Raw genomic sequence first — 26068 nt, 5'->3', positions numbered from 1 at the left:
AAATGTTTTTCTTTTAACGCGGTCCCAGGGTAAATAAAGTACGTCCATTTGATGCGCGTAATTAGGTTCGACCGATTCTGATTGCAACATTGTAGGTCTGGGTACGTAATTTGGTTTTGGTAAATATATTTGCCAAATGGCCTGCTTTTTTAGCCAGTTCCTGATAACTGATTTGTCAGCACCGGTATTTTGTGTCGACCGCGCTTTCTCCTCGCCAGTAACCCTGTGGGCTGTAAAACAACTTGGAAAATTCTCTCTCCATTTTAAAATAAGTTACGCAAATCGATAAGCTAAGAAACCGACCAAGGCCGTCCCGGATATAATTCAAACAAACTCGCGACTTTTTGATCTTCGGAAGGCTCGTAAAAATCGGACAATTAAGGCTCTGGCGGTAATGGGGTAATACTCTTACCGGTCAATTTCAAATAAGCTCGTAGGGATTCGTCCACGTTTACAAATGTCTGCTGACTCGCGTGTTCTTGTCGCATTCGTTCGTTTAAAAAATCTAGCATGTGTACGCGGTATAGTTCCCAGGATTCCTTCGCTTGCGCCAATTGCTCCAACGCGAGGTCGTGTCGCTTTCGTTCTTCGTCGACTTTACTTTTTGATAAACTGCTAAATAAAAAATTTGAGTCCGTGAATGCCAAGCCGTTTACTATCGCTCCTCCCGCCATCATCAAAGCACTAGCCATTTTTAAAATAAGGTTAAAGTAAATTAAATGAATAGCGAAGTTAAAGATCAATTGTCGGAGATTCAAGCAGACCTAAGCAACCTCGAGCAGATGTTGGGTGATATGTGTGCCGATATAGACCACATCGGTGATATGGTTTCAGAGACCCCGGCAAAGTGAAAAATACGAAGACCTGTTTTTTACGGTCGGTGTATCCTTAATCGCATTTTCTTTTCTTTTTAAAATATTTCAATAAGAATAGTAAATAAGAATATTATATTATAAAAGTAATATGTCACAACAATACACCAAAAAGCTAAACCCGAGCAGGCGTCTAAAGGTTCCTCGCGCGATCAAAGGCGAAAGGCGCGAAGTAACCATTACGCATAATCCGAGTACCATAGCCGCGGGTCACACGTTAAACGTACAATTCCCGGCCCTAGGCACGGACGACATCATTGTACCCGGAACCGCGAAACTGGCTTTTAAACTCGATCTAGAGGGCGCTTCGGACGATAACAGGACAGTTTATAACAACGTGGCGAGAAACCTGGTTTCGGAAATAAACGTTAGTCTACAGGGAAACAAAATCGTAAGTTACCGAGATGCGGACGTATTTCACAATTTTAAGGACAATTGGCTACCCCTGTCGCAGACTAAAAATATGGCGTACTTTGGTTTGGAAAAGGAGAACGTGGCCATGATACGTCTTGGTGCTGGCGACAAAAACGAAGCCGAAAACAATGGTAAAGATAAAGCGATTGCCGATGCTTTTAAAAACAGATACGCGATTCCACTGGACACGCCTATGTTGACGGATCATTCTCCCTTTTATCCGTCGTGGTTTAAAGAGCCTCTGACGTATCAACTGACTTTTAACGGGCACGACAAAGTGGCCAACTCGTCAGATACAGCCGCAGAATACTCCATTCCGGACCTGACCCTAGAATACGAAGTTGTTACTAATCGAGACTTGGCGCAAACAGTAAAAAATAAAAAAAAAAAACGATGTATTACCTATTCGACCGGGTGCATTCCTGGAAGAAGCAAGCGGTAAACAAGTCTGACACGCTTTGGAACATCAGCATCGACAGACGATCAAGAGCTTGAAAGGAATTTTGATCCTGTTTAAAGACCCGGCTATTAAAACCCCCCAGAGATTTTATAAACCGCATATAACAAAAACGATTGTGACGGTCGAAGGTAAACCGAATCAACTTTATTCGCAGGGTCTGTTTGAATACCAACATTGGAACGAAATTACAAAATATTCTGGCGATTCGGATAGAGAATCGGCTAGAGCGGTGGCCAAGGACCTAAACTTAACCGGAGTAGATATGGCCGAATACTTAAGAGATAAGTACGGTCTGTGGCTCGATTTCAGAAGTTCCGACGATAACAGCGCTCATAGATCGGGTAGACCACTAGGCGGCAACGGAGATATATCGATTCAAATGGAAAGAGCGAGCGAAACCGCGGGACCGCTGACGATGTACGTGTTTCTGGTGATGGACTCGCAACTCATGGTTGAGGACGGTAATTTTAAGAGCTTGGTTTATTTAAAAAAATGAACGAGCGTAGCGAAGCGAAGCGAGCAACGAGCGAAGCGAGTGTTACCGAAGCGAATGAACGAAGCCAACAACGAGCGAAGCGAGCGAATGAAATGAAAAATTTTAGTAGACCATACTTTTACAAGAATCCGCATTGTGCATTGATCGTGGGTGAGACGGGTAGCGGGAAGACTAACTGGATTTTAAATCTTTTAGAGACTGAATATAAATTCGCGTTTAAAGCTATCGTGATCATCTGCCCGACGCTTTTTAAGAATAAAACGTATTTAGAACGCCCGTGGATATACACCGACGAAAACGTTTACCTGTGTGATTTAGATCGGGAAAGACTAGAATTAAACGAGTCAATCGAACTTTATCAAAAAATATTCGACGAAACGAACACGTTGTTTATCATCGACGACTGCGCAGCTGATCAGTTTATTCAGTACCGAAAGAAATCTAAGAGTAGCAATACGTGCGCTTTCAGTAAGATGGCGTTCTCAGGCCGACATTACCTTCACAGCTGCTGGCTACTTACCCAAAAGTACAATTCGGTGCTAAAAGATTTCAGAGAGAATACGGCATGGACCGCTATTTTTCATTGCAAAGATAGATCGTCCTTTGACCAATGTCTGGATGAGGATGACGTAGTACCGGACGAAAAACGAGATCAAATAAAAAAATATTTACGAGACGTGAAATTTAGTAAGCTAATTTTAAATACGGAGCCACCGGTGAGCTATTTCGTTCAGTAAAATTGAGAAAATTCTTTTTAAAATACTACTAATAAAAGTAACGATGAAAAAGAATTGCGTTAAGTGTCGTTGGCTTTCAGACTGGACAAACTTTAAAACGCAGAAAACGGGCAAAATTAACTCGACTTGTAACGATTGTATCGAGAAAATACGAGCTTATCAAGCGTTAAACAAGTGCCCGCACGGGAAGCAGGGATCTCAGTGTGTGGAATGCAACGGATCGTCAATTTGCGAACACAGGCTACTAAGATATGCTTGTAAACGTTGTGGTGGAGGCGGCATCTCTCTGCATGGAAAACAGAGGTCATATTGCAAGATTTGTTCTGACCCGATTGAAGTAACGATTAGAAGATGGATTAACACCAATCGCAAATTAGATAAGAAGTATGGCCGATTTGAACCTAATTATTTGATCGACACACACTTTTGCCGTGGTTTGATCAAAGATTGCAAGGTTCGAATGCAATTCTTAGAGAATGACTTGTGTACCATTGAACGATTAGATCGGTCACATTAAGTCTAACGTTGTGCTTTGCTGCTTGAGTTGTAACTATAAAAGGAAGTCTGATAAGTTAATTGTTACGTCGTCTAATGATTTAAAAATTGGCTACTAAATATCTATTAACTACCTAACTTTTGTTATAGCTAGGCTACGTCAGCCTAGTTACAACTTTTTTTATTTTAGTTATAACAAATAAGCAACAATGTTTGAGCTAGTTCAACTACTTATTCAGTTAGTTATAGCAGCTAACCTGACCTACCTTACGATCGAGTACATACGGTTAAAGCACGCCTACAAGAAATTTAAAAATCATATAATTAAATGGACGATATCAAAAGCATTCTCACCGAGCGAAGCGTAGCGAGCAGCGAATCAACTGAATCGAGCGAATGTAAACAAAACGTCAAAGACAGACTCTGTTCGATAGCTGCGTCAGGTGAAAGTAAAAAGTACCTAGGTAAAGAATATTCGATCAAAGAAATTGAAGCTCTGTCACTTAAAGGCCAAGAAAAGCTTTTTAACCTCTACGAAGTTTAATTTGGCAAAGAGATCGTCAAAACTCTCGGCCACGCTATTTTAAGTCTTTATTCTCGCTTACTCGGTATAGCTACTCCGATCGATCTACTCGGGTTCAACGTTAACTTGACGTCCGAAGAAGCGCTGACCAAAGACCTAAGCAACGACCCGATTATAAGTCAGACCATGAGTCACTTACTTTAACCGAGATCTGTTACAAGTACGGTGTATATTCGTCACCACTTACAGCTGCGTTGATTACCACTAAGCATCTAGAATTTAACAAAAGCTCTGTTATATTAAAAGAGGATGTCAACGAACGAAGCGAGACCTCAGACGGTAACTAAAATTAAAGTAAACGTTAAAAGTCCGAAGCGTGTAGAACAAGGTAAGAAATTAGCCGAGCATAACAAAAAGATGAAGCAACAGCTCGCCTAGATGAAGCAAAGCGAAGCGAGCAGCGAAGAGAGCAACCAGAATAAAATTTATCAAACGGCTAGAGAAAACAGAAACTTGATATTTGGTGGATTGGCGATTGGAGCGCTTGCGGTCTATTTAATTTGGAAAAACAAGTTGACGCCCATGAAAGCCGAAACGAACAAGAACCAATTAGTTCAACCCAAAAGCGACCGAAAAAAGCAAACTCGAGCCAAGAAAAAAAAATTGAAGAAGAGATTTTAGACATGGAATAAATTTAAGATTCCTTATTATTAAATATGAGTAACGCTAAATCAATCGACGTAAACGGAATCGCGAATACTGTTTACCACGGTGCAGTCGTTTCGGGGCTATCGCTCGGTTACGCCATGCTATCGAGCAAGCTATTTAAAATCAAACCGCCGGATTTAAATAAATTATCTGCCGAAGACGGTTGAAATTGACCCCGCTGTCTAGCGGTGCATTGGCCACCCAGGGTTGGTTGGTAGCGCAAGGTATCCTGCCCGCGACCTGCCCACCGCTTAAGTTTCTTTATTTTAAAGTTAAAGTGACATGGCTGAAGGAGGATTCGATCCCGAGGAAATACCTCTGTTAAATCTAGATAACGAAGAAACAAATCAAAAGGATTTAGATTGGGACTATAATGAAACGTCGTTGTTAGAAGACCCTGATTTTACACATCCTACTACTGTTGGGCCAGACGAAGAAGATGAAATATATGGCGGCTTAGAGAGCGAAAAGCGATACTACGAATAAATTAAAGACGTCGATCCTTTACACGAAACAAAACTAACAAGACAAGTCAACTTAATGGAGCTTAGGCAATTGTTACGCGAATCTAAAGTGAACGATTTTTACTCAGCTATTAAAGGAGAAACTGGCTACGAAACAGAAATTAAAGACCCAAATGTAAAGATCGCCTGTACGTAAAGTTTGAAGGGAAAAAAGTTCTTTTAACCCAAGAAAACAATAGTGAAGTATTTCTTAGCCTAAACACTATTAGACAAAGAACAAACACAGATTTTATAAGACGCGTCTTAGGCTTGTGAGATTACGTTTCTGGCAAAACGAAACAACAGGCGCAAAAAGTGGCCCGTAAACTCGCGGAATTCATCCCGAGAGCATAGAATTGGTAGAACTACCCCAAGAAGCTGATTTAGCGAGCGACATCGTAGAAGACATCACCCGTGACGTAGCCGTTCAATCCGAAGGGTTAAATTACAGAGAACTCGTCGCTTTAGATAAATCGTTGCAAACGGTAAAAGGAGAATTAATTTAAATCAAGGTAAATTAGATCAGTTAGACGCAAAAATTCAACAGGTCGAACCCGAGTTTGAAAAGCGACATCTGGAGGAGAGCGTACAGAACTTCAACGGCAATTGGGCGACTTACGAGTCAAAAGACGGGGTAGATTAGAAGTAATCGATAGAAATACCGATCAATTGAGGAGTCAAATTAATCGCATCAAGGAAACGAGATCATGAATTCAGATTTGACACTACGCGACAAGATTCGAACGATATTTCGGGAACAAGGCGTCACGATCGTAAGCATTTTAACGGCTTTTAGTTTAGCCATGAGTACCATCGTTAGTAGTATCGTGGCTAGCGTCAGAGCTGCCGGAGCGAGCGGAGCGAGCAAACCAACACCCGCACCTAAACCAATGCCAGTTCCTCCTTCCAAAGGTGGAATTACCGATTGGATCAAACATCAGCTGTGGAACTTGGCAAACGTATTGAAGAAACTCGGGTTGAAAGCTTTAGGCGCTCTGCTCGGAATCATTGGTAGCGCTTTGAGTTGGATTTTTAACGTGGCGAGTAAAACGGTCGGATTGGTGGCTGAGCACGTGTGGACCTTGTTTGTACGCCTTAAATCAAACCGTTTAAGTTAAAATTTTATACAACGTAAAACCGATGACACCCACGGCAACGGCTCTGACGGTTAATGATAGTTTCTCTTCGTAGTGAGCGTCTAAAGACTTACTTAAAACTGGCTATACAATTGGTCTCGGTAACACTTCCGGTTCTGGTTCTTCATTCAAACTCGGTACGTATCCAGTCTTCATATCTGCAGTCGCGACTTGTAAATTATTGTTATAACCCTCAAAAGTGCCGATGCGTAAGTCCATGTCAGAGGGCACCAGGTATAAACCGGGGCGACTACGAAATTCAAAGGCGTTTTCACGTATTGTAGCGAATTTGAAATTGGTCGATCGACTGTTCGAGATCGGGGTCCGAATTAATTAAAGACTCCACGATCATAATAAATTGCCGTTGCGCGTCTAATCCGGTGCCGGTGGCCAAAACGCTGGTCTTGGTCTGTGCCTGTGCCCCGAGTAACGCGTAGACGTAAGCTCGAATTGATTCGTTTACCTTGGTGATTCCCACGTTCGTCAACCAAGACTTTTTAGGAACAAAATCCCACCAGGCCAAAGTAACCGCGTCCGACTGTGAAATCCAGGTGACCGTGTAGGTACTCGCGTGACCGGAACCTTTAGGCAGTTTAGCCCAGCCAAATCCCTTGTAAGTAGATCCCGCGTATTTACCGTTGGTCACGTGTAAGTCGTGCGCGTCGTAGTTTTTACCCGGAACAGGTACGTAACCGTCGTCGTAATAATGAGCGGTGCCTAATCCGGCAGATAATTTGTCTCTTGTTTGTTTATACGATTTATTCGGGTCTACTCCGTATAAAAGGCACGTGTCGGTAAACTTCCGATGGTCGTAATTATTGCGTAACGCGTCAAATACGTCGTCGCTAGGAATGGGCATCACGCAGTCGTAAAATATTTTTCTTACGGTGTAATACACGTGAAAGTTAAATAAAGCCGAGACATATGGATTGGGATCAGACAGCAGATCAAAACCCACACCGCCGGCCCATACGCGTGCGTCAAATTTAGAAACTCAGCTGTAAATTGTCTTCGTTGACTACAATGTTTAGACTACTAAAATTGCCTCCCATTTATTTTAAAAGACTTTTAAAAAGGAGGGGCCGTCGGTTGGGTGAAAATACTCGCTTCGCTCGTTGTCGTTTTGTTCGGTGTGCTCGCTTCGATCGCTTCTCGATAAGCGGGTGGAGATTCTGGCTTTTCTTTAAACTTAACCGACTTTGTTAAAGTTATTCGCCAAGTTTTTTCATAAGATCTTTTTTTAAAACCGCCGCCCGTTCGTTGGCCAGCGCTTCTGCTCTCTCGTTGACTTGGCGTTCAAATTCTTCTTTAGAAGTTTCTTTAGTTTCCTCCAATTTTGTAGACGTACGCGATCTGATCTTTTCTTTCATCTCGTTAAACTTTTTCAGCTCGGATAAAATAAGGACAAATTTTTCCTGGGATATGTCACCGTCTTTAATCGCGTGAGATACATATTCCTCGATGGTGTTAAATTTAGCGTCTGCCAACATTCGAATTTGGTCGTGTTTTTTAGTTTTGTGGGTGAGTCTACGGGAGGTGTATTTCAATATCGCGTAAGCGCCAAACGCACCGATAGCGATGCCTTCCATCACAAGTCCGACGGGTCCGGTTACGACTCCCAAATTGGCGGGAATGCCAACGGTGTTGATGTGGCACCAATTGCTTCCATGCCATACTCCACGTACCGAGTGCGGTTAAAAGTCGTTTGATCTTTTTGTAACTATTTTCTCTCGCGTCACGTTCTCTTTGGATTTGAGATTTAATTTCTTCGATCTTTCTGAGTCTGTATATTTTGGTTTCCGCTTGTTCAGCCGAGTTTAAAGTCAACTCCGGGTGTTTTACTTAAAATCCGGGTATACGTTAGTCGTCATTTTTTATTATAATATTACTTTTATAATCACGCGTTTTGAAAAATGTCTAACTCGATTAAAATTTTGCCGATGTTATTCAAGAGCTCGCCTCTATCGTTTTTAACAGAAAAAGTCAATTCACTGATGTTCCTGTCGATTAACTTTTTAGGCGTTTCACAGTGATTACAGGTGCGAGGCTCGGTAGCTATCACGTACAGCAAGTCTAAAGACTGCCCGTTGTAAAAATTGTAAAATGTATTTAATTGTTTGCAATGAATAAACGCGAGTTTCAATGGGTTTAAATCGTACTTGCCTTCGTAAATAACGTTGGGTAAAAGTTTTATTTTGGGTAAGTTCAATAGCTTCTTTGTTTAATCGCAACTTGAGATTGGGTCCGTAATGGCCAATGTCACCCGTTTAGATTCTGAGTGAACCTTAAAAGAAACACCCGGAATCACAAAAAGTGAAACCAGTCCATGCCATAATAACCGAGGGATACCACAATGCTTCCTCTTTGGCCCTGAGGTAATGGTTCAGATGAGCTTCGCGAATGAAGTCTGTCATATATAGGTTCAGTTAGCCCTGTCAAAAACAGTCTTTTAGTCAATTCTCTTCTGGGTCTCGTGGGTGTTACGGGGGAGTTGGTGGTGGTAGGTCGAGTTGGGAGATTCCCTTCGTAGATTTCATCTAAAGCTTGTCTTTGCCCCTCGAGCAGTGAGCTGATTTTACTTTTTTATCGTCGATATCAAAAGCTAAAAGAGATCGCATTTCTGATGGTTGTCTTTGGTTTAACTGATCTTCTAAAGTTGCGATTTCTTGGTTCGGCTGCTCAATTTCATCAGCGATGATTCCAATTTCTCGCGCTAAATTGCCTCTTTTATTTGCTTGGATCAATCTGTTTTTAGCTGTTTGTACTAATTCTGAATTGGGAGATGCGTCCGTTCTTTCAACTGAGGGTATTCCGGGCGGTCGTTCGCCAAGTACTCCCGCGGGCCTACCCTCCAAGTTTGTATCCCACTCAATTTCAGTGGCGTTTGTTACGTTAAAATATCCAGCTTCAAAATGAATATTCTTAACTCTGATGACCTTGTCGCCTTTGGTGTTGTTGATGACATCTCTCAATTTAAACGTCTGCTCGCTCTCGGTTAAGTAAAACGTGTGAGTCTCCATTTTATTATATACGTTTTGAAAAATCTTGTTTGACGAGGTTTAATTTATCGAGGGCGTTTTCCCAGTGCTTATCCGAAACTTGAAATAGATCTTGCACTTGAGATTCGGTTTCCCCAGTTGTCTCTTGATAACATACCGCGATTAAAGCCTTCAACGGTTTACCTCTGGAGATCTTACCGTTTAAAACTTGGTTTAATTTATATTCTATTTCACCCGCTTCGCCGTTTTTAAAGCAAATGATATATTTTTGTAGGTTTTTTCTCGATTTTGGTGGCGGTGGTTTCCTCCAAACGTGATGCTTGTAGTATCTATCTCCCATGTCGGCAGGGGTGAAAGAAGTGAGCGAAGCAAACCCCCAAATTAGACCACAATGTTTACACGCGTATCTTTCATCTATTTCAAATATTTGGTGGTTACAAGGAGGTATCGGTTTACTTTGTTTTTGAGATCCTGCTATGTGTACTTCCTTTAGATTCAGCAAGTGACAAAGTTCTGCATCAGTCATCTTTTATATATATAGGTCATTTATTTAAGCTAAAAAAGAAAATAAACCCCAGTTATTCCGAGGAATAACCGAGGTTAAATTGATTTTTCAAATTTAATCGACTTTTAATTCAAATCCGCTAAACGCTTGCAACGCCAACTTACTCGAAATTAGACAGTCGTTTCTAATTTTCAACATTGCCGCTGTCACTCTTTACCTAACGCTTGCTCCGCAAGACAGTGAACCGTGGGTACCGTAGTATACGTCTTTTGCACAAATAAATGATTGCACGTCGCATCTCTTATTGATAAATTTATCGATATTTGAAGAGTCGATAGATCTTTTTCGGTGATCAAATAGGGAGGCATAGGGATCTATTTTAACGTACATTTGGTTTTTAGCAGTATAAGGCGGTTTAACTACATATTCGATCTTGTTCAATTCATCGATATCATGACTAGCTTTGTAGGCGTTCACGGTGTTAGACGGGAGATTAGACCCTTGAGACTCAATAAATTTATAAACGGCCAAATTTATGTGATCGAGTGCGTTTGTCGTAGGTGATTGTATCTGGTAACAAATTTGACGGCCTTGGATGTTTTCAGGCGTTTTATCTCGAGTGCCGTATTTGTAAAGTGGGTTTATACCGTAACATGGTTCTATCGTCATAATCAACAGGCGTTTGTTTTGGCCGTTGTGATGGTAAAAATGGGCGAAGTGTAGGTCCCTTCTTTAACCACGGGTTTTGAAATAATTAATTTACTCGGGTGAAAGGGCCCGTATGTGACATTGGGATCGCAGTTGTCGGCATTGAGACGCTCGTGGTCGTCCGAAACGATAAATACTTGAGTTGACATGGTTCTGATTTTCCCGGCTTTGACCAAAAATTTTCTCATTTTTATTCGAGTGGGATTTCTACTTTAATTAAATGTTCGACATCAGCGTCGTATTTAATAATTAATCCAATTTTGTATAAATCCGCGTCGAGTTTAGTCGATGAATCGGGCAGTGGCTGGTTCTCTCGCGCGTGCCTCAGCTTTTTATGCTTGCCATCTACGAGCACCACGTGATGTATTCCTTCCAACTCGACACAATTCACGCAGCAGGTGCAATAGGTACAACCAAAACATTCGATACAACGGGCACACTCGTAACAGTCCTCGCAACTGTCCAAGGCATTTGAATTCCGGCAGTCGTATGAATTAAAACAAGCCACGCAATTTATACATCTACCGCAATCGTCGCTGGTGGAGCAGTCCTTACATCTGACGCAATAGTTACATTGGTGGCAATTGTGGCATTCTTTACAATCGGTGCATTTGCGTAAACTTTTGGAATTTAAACAACGAAAGCAATCGTACGAATCTATCAAATCGATCGAATCTCTCGTGTCTTTGCAAAAATAACAATTCACGTTTGTAGTTTGATCTACCATTTATTTTTATGTATTTTTATTATTGTTTGTTTATTTTTTTTATCATTTTTTATAACGAGTTCAGGTCGACGGGAAGTCCCTTTTTTGTTTGTGAGTGATTGCTGGTGCGATCGGTGCTAGTCACGAGTTGTTTACAGGAAAAGTGCGCCGGGGTCAAAAGTTCAAGGTCAGTGAAGTGGAAATCCCCGGCGCGTGTGGGTGAAAGGGGGTTAGCGTCGAGTCACGAGTTGTTTACAGGAAAAGTGCGCCGGGGTCAAAAGGTGAGTGGAAATCCCCGGTGAGTGTGGTGGGTGAAAGGGGGTGAAAAGGGCGTGTGGTCCAGAACTCTCCCATCCCTACTACTAGTTTTTCTTGACGCTGAACTTAGTTTTGAGTGTAGAAAATACAACAATTTTGATACCTCTAAAAGTATACTAGAAAAATGTTTGGATTGAACACGTGCACACAAGCCTAGTTCGTAAATCTGAAGGTTTAGGTTCCAGTCTTCCCTGATAAGGTTTTGCTTTGCCATTTAGTTTTCCTTCAGCTTTTATACCTGTGAATATCTACTGTTTTGTATGCTTTATACACACATGGTTTATTTTTATAATCTATTTTCTAAAGGAATATATACACAATGAAATGTTCTTTCCGTTTACTTAAAAACATGAAGTGACCATGACATTTTGCTGTTGTTGGTTGTTATTATTATTATTATCGTCATTATAGTCATTTTTATCATTTATTCCACCAAATTTGGAAAACAAGAAAAAAATAACAAATTAGTTTAACAAATACAAATAGCGAGGGGGGGCAGGAGGGTGCAGTTGGTTAGGGGAGGGGTGTAGTGGGTTGAAGGAAGGGGTGGAGTGGGTTAGGGGAGGGGTGGAGTGGGATTGGGGAGGGGTAGAGTGGGGGAGGGGTTGGGAAGGAGAAGTTCAGTATGAGGGAGGGACCTATGGCGGAGCGGGCGGATACAGGTCCAGGGGGTGTTGCTTCGGGACTGTGGGGGATGACTGTGACAGCACGCAGGTTCTGGTTGTGTTTCATGTATATGTATGAGCCCAGGAAAGGACAAGGAGTCAATTATCCTCTCTCTGGCTCTGGATATTTATTCGCTGTCTGGGCCCGGGGGCCACCTGTAAAGATATGGCAGGCACTGCCTTGCATGCCTAGCAACCGCATGGGCTGAGGGTTTTGAATGAGTAACATGTAGTTCGTGCAAAGAGCAAATATTAACCAAATACAACCTGAGCGATACTATGACAATTACTTTATAAAGAAATATCCCTGATCACAATAAACATAATGGTTCATGAAAATTTAACTCTACTGTTCCCTTTTTTCTAACTGATAAATTAACTTAGCTGCCTGTACAAAAACCAACAATACTTTTGTCGCCTTAATTAAAGTTAGTGTAGTCTTGTTCCAAGTCAAAGAGAGGAGAGTCTCCACTCAAGTCGCATTGACTAATTACGTACAGTAGTGGGAAGAGTCAGAGAAAGGGATATGGAAGAAAACCACAACTAGTCATCCATTACAACTGTATGCACAGAAAAGACAACCCAAACTTACGACGGCCAGGATGAGCAAACAGCGAAAGACACAGTGACTCGAAAGCCTGCTCATCCAATCCAAAGCTAAATAAACAATGATCAATAATATACCTGAATACTACAATGAGAAAATATACAAAATAAAAAAGCATAAGTGTAAAATGTACAACAAATTGTGAAAACAACAAAACAAAATTCATGTAGATAATTTAATCTGCAAATAAATCCATCTTAAGTGTAAGAAAATGGAAATATAAAATTAAATTTGTTCCGTCTTTGGGTCGGCTGTTTGTTTGTTCTTTGTTCTCTCTTATTGAAGATCACCAAAGAGGCCTTGTTTTAATTATAACAAATAATTTTGCAAGTTGCAAAATGGGGCCGATCTATTATGGCGTAAAAACCATGCCCTCAGACACATGAGATCATGGAGGTGGGGGAAAGATTAACCATGACATTTTGTCCAATATAAAGGTTCATGCGGCAGAAATAAGGATTCAGTTATAAGTATTTATAGTTGCATTGGACAAAAGTAAGTGTTAAATTTAATAAAGACCTTGGAAAGGTGACTTCTTTGAATACTTATTTTCATTCCGCCCGCGCCAAGTTCCTCATCTAAGGAGGCTCTGAAGAGCCAAATCACTGAGCAAGAAAGCAAATCATAAACATGCCCCTTTACCAGTGCCCCTTTACCAGCTGGCCTTAAAATAATACAAGCTGCGGAGAACTGCCAAAGCCCCTTTAATGAGCCTGTTGTTTTTGAAACTGCAACCTTTAGACCAATGACGATGGAACGATTTTCAAAGTGAGGGGGGAGGCACATGAGACAATCTGGCTTCAGCCGTTAATCATAGAGCAATCTATTAAGCCTACCCAATTGAAAGGCCTGCGAAAAGTGTGGGGGGGGTCCCCCAGTTGAAACAGTGGGACACTGCACTCCCCCCACATGTGATGAGCCTTCCGCCTGATTTAAAGTCATCTCTGCCCATCACAATTTGAAACCCACTTTGTGAACATTAAATTTTGACTGCCCTACAGTTCACTCAAAGCGTTAATTTTTACATAGAAAGGTATCCAAAGGTCTACATGCACTCCTCCTGGCTCGCTTGCGGGCCTCAAACTTCACCATCCCAATAATTATGTTGGGTTGGCTTGAAAGTATCACATTGATTAAAATGTATAAAGAGGGTGTATAGAAACGAAATGGATATTATTGGCATTTGCAAGTAGGGCGTATAATTATTTGAATCAAAGGAGCGGCCTTTGTGAGGGTTGATGTGTCTTCTTTGAAATATCACCCAATTATGCACTGGGGGGCCTGAGGGGCCAATGCCACTGCCTCCCTACGAATTTCCAGTGCCTCCAGCCCCCCCCCGCTAGAAAAAAAGGTTGCCCCCTTTTCCTTCCCCAACAAAAATGAGTTAAATGATATTGAAACACACCCGTAGGATGCTTTGCTTCGTATTTTCTTTTAGTTAGCCAGTTGCTTAATAGTAACAATCTTTATGTCAGGGGTTATAGAGCGAGGTAAAACAATGTTTACAATCACATAATAATTTACTCACTAAACTACATAAAGCCCTCCCAAGAGATGCTGATGCCCGGCCCGTTCACCCCCCCCCAAAAAAAATCCTAGCTACGCTGCTGTAATTTCTGTCACTTCGTTCACAGCAGACTGAACAGTGACCAAATTTAATTTATTTATTTTTAAATTTTTTTAACAGCGTCTATTTGGGGAATTGTACCACTTCGTTTGGCAGCCTACGGTGGTCTTGACTACTTTCTGAAATTTGCAAGTAAATGAGGGGAACCTTACAGTTTCTTGAGAATGCATGCTGCTTACAAAAGAACATTCGAATATAATGTTGTGTCGAAGTGCTGCAGACAGGGAGACTTTAGCAAGACGTCCCCCTCCAGCTAAGGCAACAAATTGGTTCAATGTTTGCAAGTACCAGCATGAAAGAACCAGCCAAAACTTGCTTTTCATTGATTTATAATTCGATTTGAAAGGCCCTTTAATGGTTGATTGCATTTTGGATGAGAGTTAACTAGGGTGCCCACAGCCTGTTAAACGAGGGTGTTGAATGCCTAAAGGGAAGTACAGGGGTGAATTATGACAGAGGAGGGGTGGGTGGGTGGGTGGGTTAGCGTAGCGGTTCTTTCCTTGCTTTGCACCAATGAGGCCCGGGTTCGAGTCCTGGCTTGGCCCCAGGCTTTTAGTGCATTTGGTTTCCAGTCCATACTCGCTCTCACAGGTTTTCTCCGGGTACTCCAGTTTCCTCCTGCCTCTAAAACTGGACCTTCTTCCTAACTCCGTAATGTGATGCTGATAAATAAAGTGTATGAATAAACGTACAGTTATTGGAGCAAATAGCCTGAGTTGCTGCAAGCGCCATTAAAACACAACAATAAACAGCAGCAGCAGCAGCAGCAGCAACAACAACAACGAATTATGACAGCATTCAGAGATAGTGTGGGATTTGATTAAACTCAGTCTAGGAGGCCTGGTACCTGTTAGCCCCACTAGTGTGGCACGGACTCTCACTCCCGATCTATCCTTAGCCACACCTCCGTATGCGCAATTTCGTGTCGGCGTACTCAACATTTTCGGTGCACCCACTTATCATCGTGGGCGCAATTTCTTTCGCACACGAACATGATCCTTGACCTTTCCGTTTTCTAAAAACCATTTATTGAATGATTTCACTCACGTTATTCAAGTATTTTCCAGTCTTTTTACTCTGTTTTCCTTCCTCCATGGCTGGAGTTACTTCTTAAACAATTGCCTGTTCATGGAATGAAACATGTATACTCGCTTTTGCCCTTTGACATTCGAGTGTGTGTTTGTTATACGGAAAAAGGAAAGACGTCTAGGATATTCTGTCTTGGAAAGATGTCTTTCCATGTTAAGTTATCACAGAAAGGCGACTTTCAAAGATTAACATCTCTGAAAGACGTCATTTCAGGATAGGAAATCACGGAAAAACGCCTTTCTTTGACATCATATCTAGGAAAGACGTCTTTCCATGATATCATATCTTAGGATGACGTCTTTCCCGTTATATTGTATCTCGGAAAGACGCATTTCCGTGATATTTTATCTTGGAAAGTTGTCTTCCTGTGATATTTTATTTTGGAAAGCCGTTTTTCCATGATGTTATATCTTGGCAAGCCGTCTTTCCGTGATATTATATCTTGATAAGACGTCTTTCCATATCACACTATCAGAGAAACACGTCCGAAATTTCAGGGTATTCCGTCTTTCCACGATAATTATCTCGGAAACGCGGTATTGTGGATGGCCACTTTAAACTTCCGTAGTAGGCCTTGCCGCAAAGTGAAAAAATTTCTGCCTCCCTTTACTCCATGGAGTTTGTTATTGACGTAAACCCGAATCGCGGTGCTGCTTCAGCAGGTCTCTTAAACCAGTCTAAACACTAACGTTACGTATGTCGTCTGTTGATTTGTGGGATTTGGAACAATTTTGAGGAACACAGGTGACATATTCCCAAATTTATTTGTTAAAAAACTTTCAATTTGTTCAGTTAAATATTGATGCTGGGCCTGTTACCTTTACAATACATGATGGTTGAACTGACGCAGTGTTACTGTCACTAGTGACAATGTAGGCCTCGATCATGCATGTCATGATTGCAACGTTAACGGTGGTTTCCGGAAACCCTGTGCACAAACATGACAATCCTGTCATCAATGCCTGTGCTGTAGACTTGTCTGAGAAAACCTGTTTTCTAAGTAAATGCTTCATAATTTTTTTAGCTAAATTTCACTGTTTGTAACATGTTATCACTTTTTTTGGAAAGAATGTTGCATCCTGATTCCACTTCAGCCAGTCAGCAGTTGTGTTCAAAGTCTATGGGGAGTGAAGAGAAATTTTAAAGTATTTCCCAACAACATTGGTAAATGTTTACAGTAAGATAAACACTTCTCTATATACATGTACATGCATGTAAATGTACAAAATACATGGACGAATAGCCCTGGAAAACTTTGTATTTAGCGTAAATTAATATACTGTACCAGGTACCGATCACTTTGTGTAAACATTTTAGAAAAATAGTGCAGAATTCCAGGCTATTGGGATGTAGCCTTTTTTTTTAACCAACAGTTTGGCAAACTGTCAGATCTCTTAATATACACATGACATGCCTACATGTATATGTATACTTCACACACTTCCACTTTATAGACATACCGCAATCCCTGAGAATGTTTGCAGGCTGTCAAAATAGCGTTGGTCTGGAGACTAAGACTTGCTAATTCATATCTGAGAGCATGATGATACATGTAGTCCACACCCAACACGTAGTATGTCTGGTATCACATCAGAACAGCAATATGTGCACACGAGCATAGCCATACACTGACTACCATGTGTGCTTAGTACTCCAATGACCTTGCCTTTGAAATAAAAAACTAGCGCATAGTATGGGCAAATTTTTCCTTTTTTTTTAAGTGTTTGTACATGATTGATTGGAGTAGAAATTGTTTTTGATGGCATTATTAGCAGGAAACAAATTCATATACATGTATTGAACTAACCATCAGTTTGGCCTCCTACCCATTGTTTGATGGTTGCAGTATTGAATCATGATTGAATCAAGAATCAATTTTACGTGGATTTCATCTTTCCATGAAATTTGCTAATTTTTTTACAGATAAGGATGACTTTCTGGGAGGATGATTCGGTACCTGCTGAACCCATGGCTTTCCTCCACCTCCTCAAAAACTTGGATGATGGGTTAGGGTCTGAAGATTGTCACAAGCTCAGCTTCATAATAACAGATCTTGGCATTCCAAAGGCCAAACTGGAATTAGTAAAACAAGCTACTGACATTTTTGATGAGCTTGAAAAGCGAGCATTGATTGCAGCCGATGATGTCCATCTTTTGTGGGAACTGATGGACTTGATCCATCGGAAGGACCTTCTAAAAATTATTGATTCTTATTGCAAAAGGCACTTTGTCAAGCAGTTGCACAGAGACCACACCATCAGCAAGTACAGGTGAGGATTCAAGCCAGTAGCAAAGTGTGGACATCAGTTGTTCACTTCTGTTTCATGTCTTTCTTTTATTTTTTTTTATTTAGAGACTTTCAACATTTATGGAGTGCATAGGTTTATAGTCATAAATTTCTGCTTACAGTCCAGCAGTTGGTGCACATGCAATGTACAGTTGACTCCTGTTAATACAAGGGCCTTGGAACTTAAGTACATGTATCTTGTATTATGCAAAACCTCGTCTTAAGTGAAAGATATTTTTCCACTTGTGTTTGTCGATCGTACTATCGTTGAAGGGTAATGAATTTGCTTTCAAAACAGTTCAAAAATGTTCTTTATGAAAGTGGAATGTACGAGGAGGTCGAGTAAGGAATTGTTAAACATGTATTACAATCTAGAAGAATGAAACGAAAAATTAATAAAATGCAACAACATGGCAAGTGGACTCATCACCAATCATTGTCGGAGCAATGTAACCTGCACTGCTTGGTTGTTGTTGCAACAGAACCTGCGCATAAGTGCATTAACAATTTAGTCGGTGACTGACTTCAAAGAGGCAATTTTATACGTGTACAAAGTGAAGGAAACAAGTGATTTTTGGGGGTGGACAATAGAGGGCGTAGGTTAGGGCCTGGGTAATATGTGACCCACTCTGTGAAATGAGTCTTAAGTCGCCAGAGCCACTTTGGAGTAAAAAGTCCTTCAGAATAATTGTGCACAGTGTAAATCAATAGGAAACCACAGCATTTTTCACCATGGAGTATCCACTTTCATAAGGATATCAAACTGAGTGATACATCAAAACAAAAAGTCAATTTGCTCTTTCCAATACAAATGAAAACCAAAAAAGTGGCTCTGGTGACTTAAGACTCATTTTCACAGAGTGGGTCTCATATCTGTAGCGGGAAGTGATTTTTTTTTAATTTTGGGGATTTAGAATTCCTAAAGTTGAATTCCTAAAGGAAATTTTAAAGAGAAGAATGGGTTCGTTGATTGACGAGTTTTCAAAGTGCTTGTGTTAAGTAGATAATACATCTGCACTTGACCGGACTGGAAAAAGCACTCGTCTCAACCCAAATCTGGTATCACCCAGGCTTGTATTGAAGATTTTTTTCTTATAGGAACATGTACACACTTTGGTCGGTACTGGCAAAATATACTCGTCTTAACCAGAATCTTTTCTTACCTGAGCTCGTATTACCAACAGTCAACTGTACATCCTCTTGTGGGGAACAGAAAGCTAAGGGAGGAGAAGCTTCTCTGGTGGAGGGCTTGCCTAGTTCTTTTCAGGGTTTCTGATAACAATTGATCTTCATCTACACATATAGCTCTCAGCTTTCGTCTGCAGCTCAAAATACGGTTGCCTGTGCACCAGCCTCACCCTGGTTAACCATCTCAGCGGGTGGGCAGGGAAGCTGATGGGATTTAAACCCTTCTTACGTTACATGTACATGGGCTTGTCTGTCCCAGTGTACACATATTGGAAAACTGGGTAGATGAGAGCAAGAGAGTGGTAATTAAGGCAGTTCTGGCAAGTGTTATGGAGAGTAAAGAGCATGGCAAGACATGAAAGACATGTTGACATCGCTGATGTTGCACAAATTTCCCTTACTTAAATCCAACTCGACTGCAAGTCATCTCCTTTGCATATGCAAAGTAGTAGAGTAGTATTCTTGGGTTTTCCTTTCATGTCTATAACTGTAACTGATTCTAATTGACTTTTGGTGCCATGGTCAACAGAAACAAAACTGGGGGCTGAGAACATGTATGAAACACCTGTTCTGACAGATACAGGTGTAACATCTTTAAATTGTACATTTGATGCTATTTGTTGTGAATTTTGATATGATAGTTATATTTTATGTGGTGTTAAGAGCTATTGGTACATTCTCGAGAGTTCATGTGTGTAGCACAGATGCACACATACATTCTTTGGTGTTATGTGAGTGTGACAGCGAATTTATCTTCAAGTGCACTTAATGTGCAGTAAAGATCAAACATACTTGACACTGTAAACCCCCCTCACACACACCCCCCACAGAGAAAAAGGGTGTGAGATGGACTCTGAAATACAGTAAAATATCACACTGTTCATTGTTGTGGATTGAACATTGAGAATTGAGGATTTACAAAATGTAACTGTGCTTGAAGGTAAATACTGGTACTTAAAGATACTTGGTACATATACAGATGTAAGATATTATCATGATGTATGAAACTCTGTGATTCGCTGGGGTGAGGATAGTTAAATACATGCTTACAAGTGAAATGACTCGCATCACTTCAGTCTCTTAAATTCCAAGTTTACTGATATACCACCTACATGAGTAAATGACTTGTAAATTACCATGTAATATTCAAATGCTGCATTTACAATTAAAATGATGCAGTGTTTATTTTTTTTCAGGCTGTTACTTCTTGAGGTAGCAGATAGCACATCTACTGCAGAGCTGGAATGCTTTAAGCAAGGATGCAAAGATCTCCTGGGAAGGCAGGCAGTCAGCAAAATTAAGAATGTCTATCAGTTGCTCTCACTTCTAGAGGAACGTGAGACTCTATCACCTTCCCATTTGGCATTTCTGTTTCAGCTTTTAAGTCTGGCTGGAAACCATAAGATGATGCACAAAATTCAACACTTTGGTGAGTTTACACACACGCTCATTTTGTGAGTGTTGATAAAGTTCAAGCGCAGCATAAAGTATGCAGTGCAGCGACCATACTTTTTTTAGCTGCTTTGGTAAACTGCTGAAACAACTATTACTTTCCTTACGTTTTTTCTTTCTTTTTTTAGCTGTTTCCTCTCAGACGTGAGGTCAAAATACAAACGCTTTTGAAAGCGTTCAATGCTTTGTAAATGCTAAGCCCCACCGACAGTCAACATCGAACAGACGAACGCTTTAGTGAGGCTAACCAAACCGTTTGCGGTCGAGTACACCGTTCACTCTGCAGCTTGTAGTAAACAATGGACAACTTATCGCATTACCGCATCATGGGCTGCTGCGGTCTGGTGGGTGAGGCATGACAAGAGCTCTCTGCAGCTCCACAGGAGGATTTAGATCGGCAGACTTTAAACTTTGCGGCTGCACCTGCATGATTTTAAGGATACATGCTTTTTCTTCAAGTCAATCATGCATGCACGTTGCGTTTTGTTTTGTAAGGTTCTTTTGTCCTCTTTTTATACTTTGTGGCTGCACAAAATGCATGTTGGAAAACGAACATGTCAGGTTTTATACTATTTTTGGTGTTCGACTTTACCTATTAAACTTAATTCACAGTAAACAAAAAACATGGACATAATTTAATCTGGTGCTGCAGGCGAACCGCGGAACTGAACCAGAAATCATCAAACAAGGCACTTTTGAACCGAACCAAACCAAACTGCTCAGTTCGGATGTTCGGCTTTAATATGGCATTTCATTGAGGCACGTGGGAATACATAAAAGAAAACTTAATAAAAACAAACATAATGAAAAATGGGTCGTATGGTGTGCTCCACATGTGTGTGAACATACAACTTACAATGGCCCGGTATCATGAGATGTTTGTAAAAAGCACTGTGTGAGAATCACTCAAAAATCAACCAAGAATATGCAATGTACAGCATTGTCGCTGCATAACCATTCTAAATTCTCACTACATCCAATTTTGCTCATGTATATTCAGATTTAGTATTGTTATATTTGCCAATCTCCGATAGCTGTGCCCTCATGTTCCATTTTAGGCTAATGGCGTTCCATATTAGGCCAATGATGTCATAAATGGCCATTCGAAATGAATTTTGATTGGATGCTGATCACAGTCGGATTCGTGCTAGTTCGAAGGCATCTCCGGAGGGAAATTTTGCCAAGTCGTTCTGTGCATGCAGCGCTTCGGCGCAGCACACATGAGGAGTTTTGTTCGCTTGGTGGCCTAACTTGCCTTTCATTTGATCATGAAGGGTTTGATCGTAGTGGGAATATGTTGTAATGGAATTTCGCCAGATCCCAAATAACAAAATGCTGTTATCCCTCCGAAAGAGGCTGGTGGAAAATCCCTCCTTTGGTCACATGGGTGCCATCCTTCGAAGGTTCCTCCTCATGCAGATATGCAATGAAAGCGATATTTTCATAGTTGAGTCTATTTCGCAAAAATAACCAAAACACAATTTTCTCAAAATCTAATTTGATCTTTATTGTATTCTGTACTGAAGGAGGAAAGTCCTAATTGAGCATGCTGTGTTTTTTCTATTTGCACAAATCTTACGATCGTTTTGTTGAGTCAAGCGTGGTCCGAACACAATTGCTTCTGGCTGGCAAAACACGGTCAGAAACTGCCACATCTCCGGCAGTAACTTTATATGGAATTAACTTGTAAACAAACTCTGGGAAAGCAGTTTTGAACAATATATTCAAATCGAAGTTGCTCGTGCATGGGGATAGATAGGAGATTCTTTACATATTTTATACACAGAAATACTATATAGGCCTGTGCGGCACATTCGGAGTGAGCGCTTCGATGTCTTAGTGTGTTGTACATGTACATATGCATATGTCTGAATTCCAACTGAACCAAAGTTCTGCAAAAGATTTCCAAACCGTGTCAGAACCGAACTTCGACACCTACTTGCAGCTTTATTTGATACAGAGTTTGACTTTTTTATTACCTTCAAAGAATATTGGTACACCTGACTGAAGTTCAACATGAATTTATATTGTGTCCGTGTGGATACTTCTCTTCAGAGACGATAGATCAGGCATTAAAATAGATGACCGTGTTTAGCAATTCCTGTCACTCCCAGATAAACTTCTTTATTTCCCACGCTAAAAAACGCTTAATTAAAGATGAACATAAGTCTTGTGGCGATGTCTTTTTGTCATGAATTACCCACTCAAAACATTTCTGTGGCTAGAACAATGTCTGTAGCCTAGAATGCAGTTGATTTTGCATCTCTGTCACCAGGTGTTAACCACTAATCCTTACGGCCAGCCAAGGAGGGCTGACTCGTATGCAGCAAGGTATGAGACGGAGAGAACCCACCTGCTTTGTGTTGGTTATTGTCTCGCAGGAATCTGGGGAATTCCTTTCAGACATCTTGGGGGGATGTGTTAAGTAACAATAGTCTGGAATGTGTATAGGGATTGGACATGTTGGGGGGGGCACCCCTCGGTCTCATTTCTTGCTGGGCACGGTATAGGCTGACAGGGGCCCACTGGAGTTCTCCTAGAATAGGATCTTTTGTTCACAACTAGGGCTGTGTGAGCCACAAACTCCATTGTTGTCAAGGTTTCCCATCCAGCTAGACAGTCCAGGGCAGACGGTTCTTTTCAAACCGTTGAGCTGTCCCCAAAGCAAGCGACGAACGGAACGAAGGGGGATTAACACCAATCGTTAAACTGTTTCTAAACCGTCTGTATTTTGACCTTATGCCTAATTACCGTCCTTATCATTTTTCTTCTTTTTTGGGGTTACTTTTTCGCAATTTGCAAAAAAGGCTTTCTTTTTCTTATGAATTGTTTTCTACCTGGTTTGTTCGTCTTACCTAAATCATATTGGTGAGTCAGGTAAGTGTAGTGGTTCTTTCCTCGCCTTCCACCTCTGCAGTCCGGGTTAGAATTCTGTCCAGGTCCACATGTGGATTGGGTTTTCAGTCGAATATTCTCAATTTCCAGGTAAAACAAAACCTTTCATAAATTTAACAATCAATACCCAAAGCGTGTCACTATATCCCTTGTAAATTAACAAAGTGAAACCAGTACGTCATTCAACAAATGGCACATTTTAAGACGTGCGACAATGCAAACAGGTGCACAAATATCGAGAATTGAGTACTGCATATTTTCTATGGAAATCATCAACTCAGTGAAATTATCAAAAATTATTAGGAACGTAATACAATAATAAATGAAGGTTTATGGGAGATTAAGATGCTTTGTCACAGTTGCGGCAGATTCCATCAACACTCGTCGTGCGAGTCACAGGAGCAAACACAGTCACAGGACAGGACGATGCTGCAGAGAGCCATCAGGCTCCAGGAAGGACAGCAGGTTGTGGAACAGGCTACACTCAGAATGTGGAACAGTAACTGCGGAACTACTCTCAGGCCTCAAAAGCAGGGTCCCAAGGAAATTAGTGCTTCGCAGACCATATACATCATCATACAAAGACCATCTAGAATGGAAAATAATCAAACTACTCCATACCAGAAAGCAGATACAGCTTCCAAAATCACTATCTTCTAGTGTTGGAAAAAATTAATAAAGTTCCACATAATTTCAACCAAGCAATTCAATATAAAGAAATCACAGAGTGTAACTTATGGCTGCTGTTGTTACGCTGACCTATGCTTGCCCGAGCCACGCCCAAGACTTCACAGAGCCAAAATCATCTGTGCCGATAGCCAAGGGATGGCACAAGCTAACCAAAATGGCCATGTCAGCATGAACTCAAAACACCGTGTTCCTTCTACCGCAACATGTAGCAAATTCCACCCATGCCCAATTCCATCCAACCTTATATACACACATCTACTTGCAATAAATACTAAGGATGCACTCATGCATGCCCATGCATTCCACAACTAGACCAGAGGGTAAACATAAGACAAAATTGGGGTTAAACTAGGATTTCTGTGACCAACAGCAACCATGGTCCTACAAGAGAAGAAACCCAATAAAAAGAAAATATTTAGTCCATAAAATTCAGCTGTGACACAGTCCCTACCTGATTCCATGGGTTGTACCCAGAATATTCCTCTGGGATTTTCCTCCCACCTCTAAAACTCTATTAAACTGCTTCCCATCATATCCTCTGTACAGGTTTCTTTAGACTTGCGAGCTACAGTGCCTTGGGTGCTTTTGAGGAATCCTTGGTGTCATTACCAGAAATGATTAATAATAATAACGAAATGAACGTGTTTGTTGGTAGACAAGCGCTGAGCTGTTTCTGATAAATTAGGGCAGGAATCGAACAGCTGTCATGAATATGTAAGTCTGCTGTTTAAAATGTAAGACACACAGTATAAGCAGGGCCCGATATGCGTGGTTGCATGGAAACTTGGCAGATTCCCTGAAACAGGCTGGCTGAATTTGTACTCATACACGTACAGAGGATATGGCCCTTACCGTTGCGGTTCTTACCCCTACAGGTGGTGTTGCCAGCATTACCAGCAGAAGGCAAATTTTTTTCATTAGCAGAGGACAGTGTGTTTAAACAATGAAAGGAGCCCTACACCTTGCACAGTGGATGCAGATCTTTACTCTAGTTTTTGATTGGAAACAATAATTGATGATAGATATGAACCTACTTCCAACAGTGCTAGTTTCTGACCCAGTAGTTTTCCTCAAAACATCTAACGGTGACATCATGCAACCATCCAGTTCCCTCTATTGAAAGGTAAAAAAAATTCAATAATCTAATTTGAGCAGATGTCTGGGGTGAAGTTTGCCGGAATTCCTTGACAATTGTAATGTTTGTGCAAAAATTTAGATTGATGACGTCATCAGACCAGAAGTGATAATAAAAAGTCCTTTTAAAAATCACAAAAAAATCAATTCTGACAGCTACAGTCTGAAATTGCTCATCACAAAATAGAGCTATTATCTGCATCTATTGTCCAAGACGTTGAGCTTGTTATGTTTTTCATGCTTACCATGTGCCCTTAGTGAAAAAATTGCCTTATGCTGCTGATGGTTGCAACACAATCCGTAGGTGTAAGACCTGAAGCAGTAAAAGCCATATGCTTTGTACATGTAAAGTGTGTAATTTGGAACCTTGCTATATTGGGGGAATCTGGCAAAATGCGCAACACGTGGCAGGGAAAGCGTGTGAGCGTGTATTGTCATTGTCTTCTGACACAAGGGTAGTGGTGCCACAGACCTGAATTTGATTCTGGCCTGTTCCGTGCTGGTAAATGCATCATATTTTCTGAACGTGTACGTTTTACTAATTTCGCAGACTCCAGCACTTTTATCCATGACTGACCTTGTATGACTTTATATTCGGCACATATGTATATAGTCCATCAGGCCAAGATGGTGTCAGAAAAGCATAGTCATCAGGAGTCTCTTGAAATGAGATTAAAGGACAAACCTCAATTCTCCTTATCTTCTGAAGTACATGTCCAATCGGGTTGAAACTTTGCAGATGTCTTGAAAGGGAAGGGATGTAGGATAGACTGACATCATGAGATCATGACTATTGGGTTCGAACCATGCAGATATCTTGAAAGGAAGTGTTATAGAGGAAAATTGATCTCACT

General features: G+C 41.0%; 1 protein-coding gene across 3 annotated transcripts in view; it reads left to right on the top strand.

The window, feature by feature from the left end:
- Positions 1-16161: 16161 nt before the first annotated feature.
- Positions 16162-26068, top strand: part of LOC110986601 (uncharacterized) — a 51773-nt gene continuing 41866 nt past the window's right edge. For 2 of the 3 annotated variants that reach the window (XM_022248601.2, XM_022248592.2), the window contains exons 1-3: positions 16162-16312; positions 17492-17838; positions 20240-20472. In XM_022248601.2, coding sequence (XP_022104293.2) covers positions 17498-17838; positions 20240-20472 — 574 coding nt within the window. In that variant the 5' untranslated portion in view covers positions 16162-16312; positions 17492-17497. Of the gene's footprint in view, positions 16313-16636; positions 16733-17491; positions 17839-20239; positions 20473-26068 lie in introns of all 3 variants that reach the window. The other variant, XM_087134383.1, reaches the window with a different exon arrangement.

This window comes from Acanthaster planci, linkage group LG03, assembly GCF_054643075.1.
Source record: "Acanthaster planci isolate LZ-2023a linkage group LG03, COTS_SCS, whole genome shotgun sequence".
Classification (NCBI taxonomy): Eukaryota; Metazoa; Echinodermata; class Asteroidea; order Valvatida; family Acanthasteridae; genus Acanthaster; species Acanthaster planci.
This window is presented reverse-complemented; position numbering and strand designations above follow the sequence as displayed.